Source organism: Diadema setosum, chromosome 17 (assembly GCF_964275005.1).
Source record: "Diadema setosum chromosome 17, eeDiaSeto1, whole genome shotgun sequence".
NCBI lineage: Eukaryota > Metazoa > Echinodermata > Echinoidea > Diadematoida > Diadematidae > Diadema > Diadema setosum.
The window spans coordinates 18870532-18878458 of NC_092701.1; the positions used below are offsets into that span (position 1 = coordinate 18870532).

At 39.2% G+C, this 7927-nt stretch overlaps 1 protein-coding gene across 1 annotated transcript; it reads left to right on the top strand.

Moving 5' to 3' along the window:
- Window positions 1-1482: 1482 nt before the first annotated feature.
- On the top strand, window positions 1483-7927 carry LOC140241039 (actin CyI, cytoplasmic-like). The gene is made up of 4 exons (XM_072320808.1): window positions 1483-1616; window positions 4817-5199; window positions 5539-5785; window positions 6723-7927. The coding sequence occupies exons 2-4, from the start codon at window positions 4834-4836 to the stop codon at window positions 7238-7240; spliced, it is 1131 nt and encodes a 376-aa protein (XP_072176909.1). The 5' UTR covers window positions 1483-1616; window positions 4817-4833; the 3' UTR covers window positions 7241-7927.

Consider the following 7927-nt stretch of genomic DNA (forward strand, 5'->3'; position numbering starts at 1 on the left):
TAATGATACGTTACTTTTTCCCCTTCACTCAATGCTCTATGGTTCACATTTTGTATATTTAACAATACTTCACATCGATTATAGTGGTTTAAACTTTTACATTGGTTGTTTCTATCCCTAACTCACATTTTAGAACAATTTTGTAGCATTAATGCTGTTTTTTGTTTTTGTTTCATATTCTGCAAATTGCAAATTATGCCTTTAACAGGGCTTTTCTGGGGGGGATTTCACTGGCCACATACGGTAGGTGGCCGCTATAGACAGGTGGCCGCTAAGGCTGGTTTGACTCTATTCAGCGCGGAGAGCGAGGTTCATAACCCATTGACGTGTCGTCTGCTCCAAGTAGGTAAGACCTAGTCTGGTTTCCAGACCCTTTGCCAACTGGACTCCGCGGCGAACTTTGCCGACACCTTAAACTATACTAGTTTTCGACGTTGAGGGCGTCAATATCCTGAATAGCGAAATAGTACAGGCAGTATGGAAGCCAGACTAGTAAGACCATGGTAAGACCTTGGAGGTGGGAGTATTTCCTCCAGTGCACCTCCCTGGTAAGACTGGACCCCAGAGTGCAGCCGAATAATGTTGGCTGTCCAGCCATCTTGTACGGATAGAAGATGAAAACAAACAAGCAAGCGCTGTAGACTTTTATCCTTGTAGAACGCTCTTTATAAATCTGATTTTTTGCACAGTATACTGGTTGAGGTGGGGATTCATATTTTGAACATTCCTAAGTGAAATAATGAGAAACCTCTTATGGAATATGAAAGAGCATATAATGTTAAGAAGGATTCAACGTTTATTTGATGAAAATTGGTTTTCGAATGGCTGAGATATCCAAGAAAGTGATAATAATAAAAGGCGACAGGCCACGCCTTTTATTAGGATCTCTTTGTTTCACTTTGTTTTTGGATATCTCCGCTATTTCAAAACCGATTTTCATCAAATGAACTTTTGATACCCCATAGAATTACATGCTCTTTTACATCTCATAGAGTGGTTTCTGAATATCTCGCAAAACGTTAAAAGCTAAATCTTCACCTCAACCAGAACTGTACACACCCTTTAAGCAACAACATGAAACACAAGAAAAAATTAGTACCAATGTGATGGCAACAATGTGATTATTTTTGCAGCGATAATCAAATGTTCGGCTACTTTCTTTCTTTCTCTCTTTCTTTTTTTTTTTCGCTTTGAAAGCTTTGTATAAATATTGTGTATGGACCAAGATCATCTGCATGACTCTGTGAAACTTTGTTCATGGGGAACTCTGTAAGATCTACCAGCGCTGTAGGATCAGCCTTATAACCATAATTATACTATAGAAATCGTTACCATCTTCAAGAAGTCCCTTCAAGAATCAAGGGAAGAAAGTTTACAGAGCTGCACAAAAATAATACACAATAGAAAGATCTCCTTAATAGTATGCATAGCTAACGTTTTCCGAGGCGTATCATATCGAAAACAACTCCTTATATGGTCATAAGAGATGGCCATTTCATCGGATTAGCAGGATTACAAAATGCTACGTCTCTAACCAGAGTTGACCACTCAACTTTTACAGCCGCTGACCGAAAGACGGACTCTCTCGAGACGTTCCTGTCCTGTGTAATACCAAGGTACGTACCTCGATAGCGGGAAGGGTGACCACACCCCTCTATACATTCAGCCATCCCACAGTAGGACCACGCTAGAAACTACGTAGTAAGAATTACAGCTGTGCGTAAACCAGTCGGGCGGGGTACTTTGACAAACTTGAAATTTTTATGTGGTCATAATTCAGTCTTAACGACTACATGCTTATTCATCCAACACAATGTGTATTCATACTCTCATCATTCCGAAGTGATACTGCAATAAATGTACAACCGCTAAGCCTATTAGCGGCGGATAAGTTCTAATGTGACCATTATTCTTCCTTCCTCTCGTACAGGTTTCGTATGAGAAAACAGAATTTATGGTCCTATTATAGACAATATCCCGACCTGTCGTATTCTTTCTGAAGTAGAAGGCATTGATCAGGATAATAATGAATTGCTCATTATAGCGCCTTCTATACTCCGCCATATGATAATTGACAATTGCGACCTCTCTTTGTGAAGAGCAGCCTAAAACACACTTACTGGTAATACACATCGTTGTGTATTTCTTTGAGGAAAAAAAAAAACAGGGCATTGGAATGGCGTTTCAACCCACTCGGCGCAATTCTGAAATGTTGATGTCTCTCATGCACTATTCCGCCTGCATTTTAAAGAAATCAAAAAAATTCAGCCACATGATTCTTGCCTCTTATTTATTCAGTGGCATGTGTTGTTAAAGTTGAGAGTATTATATTATTTACAGGGAAATAAGGCCAGAATAACGCATTATGGCCACTGAGTGAGGGGTAAAGGTGAAAGGAAAAACGTTGCTAGAAAACGAAAATTTGTCAGTGTAATATATCGTTATTAACCATTCAAAACATATTTTTATGCAAAGTAGGTTTACATTATACACTTTTGATTGTCCATCTGAGATATGAAATAAATTTTGTCTTATTTGTGCTTGGAATGTTGTTTTTCACTACCCATAACAGTACTCGTCTCAAATTATTTGGAACAAGCGTTACCATGTTTTAAGGTAGTACATTGTGTGCACGAAAGGTCAGATATTTTGATTGATTAACCATTTTCTACTTTGCAGTGGCTATTATATAGAAACTTCAACCGAATGCATCAGTACCGATGAACTTAAGTCATGTAGAACAGTTTTCACCCCTTACTAAAATTACTTGGTTATAAATCTTATTTTAAGCTGTGTAACATTATGTTACCGTTAATTGTTGGTGGTTTATAAGGAAAGTACATGCATTGGGCCTTACCTTATTTTTTTAGGTGCTGACTTATAGAAGGTAACCAATAGCGAAGCAAGAAAAATACCAACTCTATACTTAGATATATGACATTAAATAGATTGTTTGTTTGTTTTTAACAGGCGTTACGTGACATACGGTACCAATTGGTATTTCCTTTCCAGGGGTTAATACCGTACATGTATAGTTATAACCTCTAAATTACACTGCTCAGACTTTAACCACACGAGTATGGCTGTAACATGTCTTATTGTCATTTGTAGTTTTAGAAAGATGTCTCTTGAACGTTGATATAATCTTCTTTTATTTTGTAGCGGCAGTGGGTTTTCACTTGTACCCCTCACTCATCAGCTGGGCCCATTATGCATTATTTCCCTGTAAATGTATTTCAACTTTGATATCAAAATATGGAATATCTCTGACTAGATGAGATTCAAGAATCATGTTCTGCAATTTCTATCATTAAAAAAAAAAAAAAAAAAAAAAAAAAAAAAAAACATGTTGGCAGAGTATTCAGAATTGCAGAAATGTCAGAATTGTGCCGAGATGGCTGCGAAGTGTTGATTAAATCAAGACGTGATTAGGCGATTAGTCTTCCGGTAAGGTAGACAGGTTCTGGCCTGGAACTGAGACTATGTCTAACAAATCTCGGAATCCCATGATGCCCAATCTGATGCCCATCTCATTAAGCGTGATGAATGGACGCAGTCAAGAGTACGCAGTCAAGTACAATATGAACTGTTACGTAATAGAAAATCGAATGGTTGAAAGGGAAATGTGGATCGGGATGGGCGTGGCAACTTGCAGAACCCTTTAGCCCTTATATGGACAGAGAGAACAAAAAAAAAATATGTTGATTGATTATATATTTTTGTTTGTTATTTACAAAGGGACGCCTTTACTACAGTTATCACTATATTCCTAATGGAAACTATGCCATAATCATTACTCCGACATTACCATGAAATATCTTTACTTTGGGTTAATTATACGGTGCTTTAGAATATGCACGTACCTCACATGCACGGAATGAGTCACATCCCAACGGGCGAATTTCGAATAGCAACAATCTTCCTTCTTGCCAATAAAAAACAATGACAACAATGGACGGATTTTAAGAAGCGCCTCAATGACTCGAAATTAGTTTTTACCCCGCTATTTCTCAGGGAAGTCGCCCGAATTTATATAAAGGGTCCATGCCATTGATACGATGGTCGATTCACCAATGCAGTGATTTTCTTTGCAAGGTTACACGTGAATGGCTACTCAAGGGGAGCACAGTTTAAAAGTTTGAAAGGCTTGAAGAGAGAACTGCACTTATGTCGAATGGTTCCACTGTCACCCGCATTGACTATAATGAGTACAGGCGCCTATGTAATCCGTCAGAGAGAACTTACTTTTATCTACTCAGTATCTCCCTAGCTCTCTCGCCCCCCCCCCCCTTATCCCTCCCCCCTCTCTCTCTCTCTTTCTCTCTCCCTCCCCCCCCCCCCCCTGTATAAATATCCCTTCTCTTTTATTTCTTGTTGATTCAAGTTGTTGATAGTGTGTTGCCCATGTTGATTTCGTCTTTTACATAGGCAGATTCCATTGCATGTCGACAAATAAATGCTAAAAACAGAGCAGAATATAACATTCCAGTCTGAGATGAAAAGGCAAACAGAAAGACACTATACAGTAATCTGCTGTATTGAAAGGATATATGAATACAGCATAAGGGATCTGATATGCCATTTGGTTTCGGGTGTGGCAAGGTATTATGCAAGAGCGTGAGAATCATAGTTTTTACGTATAAGAACTACATGATGCGACTGTTGTATTTTTTGTTTTTTAAGTCACGGTAGTGGGTACAGCCGAATCATCGGTTTTCTCCTCTGTAAGTTTATGTTTATTTTGATTTGTTTCGTTTTAGTTTATTTTTTTAGAAAGTGAGAGAGAGATATCTAATTTGTTTTTCCCCATATCCAGAAGATTCGTACAGCATCATGTGTGACGACGACGTTGCCGCCCTTGTTTGTGACAATGGATCCGGTATGGTGAAGGCCGGATTCGCCGGAGACGATGCCCCCAGGGCTGTCTTCCCATCCATCGTCGGCAGGCCCCGCCATCAGGGTGTCATGGTCGGCATGGGACAGAAGGACAGCTACGTCGGAGACGAGGCCCAGAGCAAGAGGGGCATCCTGACCCTCAAGTACCCCATCGAGCACGGTATCGTCACCAACTGGGACGACATGGAGAAGATCTGGCATCACACCTTCTACAACGAGCTCCGTGTCGCTCCAGAGGAACATCCCGTCCTCCTCACTGAGGCTCCCCTCAACCCCAAGGCCAACAGGGAAAAGATGACCCAGGTGAATAATGATGATAATGATAATATTAATGATAATAATAATAATAATAATAATAATGACAATAATAGTAATAATAATGATGATGATAATAATAATAATAGTAATAATAATGATAATAATAATAATAATAATAATAATAATAATAATAATAATAATAATAACAATAATGATAATAACAATAATAATAATAATTATAATAATAATGATAGTCTTCTTCAGCCAGGGTAGTCTCTTTAGTGTTACCACTGCTCTTTCGGAGGACCCTGCCATTATTATTGCATGTTGCCCTTCTTTAAATTGTATAGTTCGCCAATTTCAATATCTCTTTCTCGATTTCAGATCATGTTCGAGACCTTCAACTCACCCGCCATGTACGTAGCCATCCAGGCTGTGCTGTCCCTGTACGCCTCCGGACGTACCACTGGTATCGTGTTCGACTCTGGCGATGGTGTCTCCCACACCGTGCCCATCTACGAGGGTTACGCCCTTCCCCACGCCATCATCCGTCTGGACTTGGCCGGTCGTGATCTCACCGACTATCTGATGAAGATCCTCACCGAGCGTGGCTACTCCTTCACCACCACCGGTGAGGATTTCTCATGGGAAACCCCCTCCCCTTTGCACACACATACACACAATGACACTTTATCGCTGGTTAAAGCATGGTTAAACTATAAAGTACCTTTTGCAAGATACAAAGACATTCATCCTCAGAATATTCTTCATAAGTTGATCCGTCAAACACTCCAATACGTTAATAATGATAATAATAATAATAACAGTAATGATAATCATAATAATAATAATAATAATAATAATAATAATGATAATAATAATAATAATAATAATAATAATAATAATAATAATAATAATAATAATAATAATACAGTCCTTATATTATAACGCATATCACCACCGTAGTGTCTCTATGCGCTTTAAGGGAGAGGGATGAAAATAGAAAAAAGAAAAGTACTGTACAGTGTATGTACCGTAGATGCAAAACCAAACTCATTCATGATACTTTTGAAACATTAACAAGTGAAATGCAAGATGTGTCCAACTTACAAGTCTTAATTTCATTCTCCACGTTTTCAGTTTTCAGTCATTATTCACCAATGGAGCTAACCATAGCGAAGCATCGCGTATATCAATCCAAAGAGTATAAGCAAGAGCAACTCTATACCGTGAATAAATAAAAAAAAAAAAATGTTGAACTCCTGAGTAATTCTTATGTTAGCAAATGCATCCAGTACATTGTTCGTAATACCACACTGATTGTTTTAAAGATTAATGAAACATACGTTGCTGAGTTTAGCAATGGTATATCATGTTGGATTTTCTTTTGCTGAACTTAACCAGAGTATTGCTGGAGTATTGATTGTACCAAAATCATGAAACTACTGACTGAGATCTAACAGATATAATCATGTACATCGGTAATAATTCAATGATTAAGTCTTCACTGAATGAAACTGTCTTTAAATCTATAATAAATAAATCTTCTTTCTTATTGTTCTTATCAGCCGAACGTGAAATCGTTCGCGACATCAAGGAGAAACTCTGCTACATCGCTCTCGACTTCGAGCAGGAGATGCAGACGTCTGCTTCCTCTTCCAGCCTAGAGAAGAGCTATGAGCTTCCCGACGGTCAGGTCATCACCATCGGCAACGAGCGATTCCGGTGCCCTGAAACTCTCCTTCAGCCATCTTTTATTGGTATGGAGTCGGCTGGAATCCACGAGACTACCTACAACAGCATCATGAAGTGCGACGTCGACATCCGAAAGGATCTGTACGCCAACACCGTCTTGTCTGGAGGTTCCACCATGTTCCCAGGCATCGCCGACAGGATGCAGAAGGAGATCTCGGCACTGGCGCCACCAACAATGAAGATCAAGATCATTGCTCCTCCCGAGAGGAAGTACTCCGTATGGATCGGAGGCTCCATCCTGGCTTCTCTCTCCACCTTCCAGCAGATGTGGATCAGCAAGCAGGAGTACGACGAGTCTGGCCCATCCATCGTCCACAGGAAGTGCTTCTAAGGAGCGACTATCAAACTCTCTAAAAATGAATATATACCTCTCTGGCTCTTTCTTTTCTTAGCAGATTTTTTTTTTCTCCCTCTTTTTGCCTCCTTTTGTCTTCTCTCTCTTTCTCTCTCTCTATTGCATCTTCTCTTCGTTTTCTATCATATCTTCTTCTTTCTTGTCCTTCCCTCTCTTCCATCAGCTTATATGTATACGGTTTGCTCTTGACTTGTGAAAGCATTGTTCGTATATAAACATATTCTTCACCAACATGAGATGGGATGTGAGAACTCAAAAATATTTACGCCAGAAGACCTGCATCACAACCGGGTCCATTCCGATAGCATCGTCACTTCACAACATAGTACGGTGGCGCAACAGAAAGCTGCGTCGCGTTTACACAGTGCCAGCACCTACACTACTATGAAAAATAGCCCGATGTATATTTTCTTTATTTTTCTTTAATGTTAACGGCTTTGATAATAAGTGTATATTAGGCTTTTGTGCACAGCTGTGTATTCATGAAACATGTGATATGATTAGCTTACACAACACTAGCGTTGTCTTTCATTTACTGAGCTCCATGCTTGACGTTACGCTACGTTAAGACGTTCGATGCTTCAGGTTATGGTTTATTATGTTATGACGGATTTTTGTTCATGTATTAATGAGACTGTTTTTTCTGCAATAAACACGTCAAAG

What these genes read in the sequence shown, in the direction of transcription:
- LOC140241039 (XM_072320808.1), top strand. Translation starts at nt 4,834, where the DNA reads ATGTGTGACGACGACGTTGCCGCCCTTGTTTGTGACAATGGATCCGGT. An exon ending in ACAGGGAAAAGATGACCCAG is followed by an intron (nt 5,200 to 5,538) that starts GTGAATAATGAT and finishes TCTCGATTTCAG; the next exon opens with ATCATGTTCGAGACCTTCAA. An exon ending in CTACTCCTTCACCACCACCG is followed by an intron (nt 5,786 to 6,722) that starts GTGAGGATTTCT and finishes TGTTCTTATCAG; the next exon opens with CCGAACGTGAAATCGTTCGC.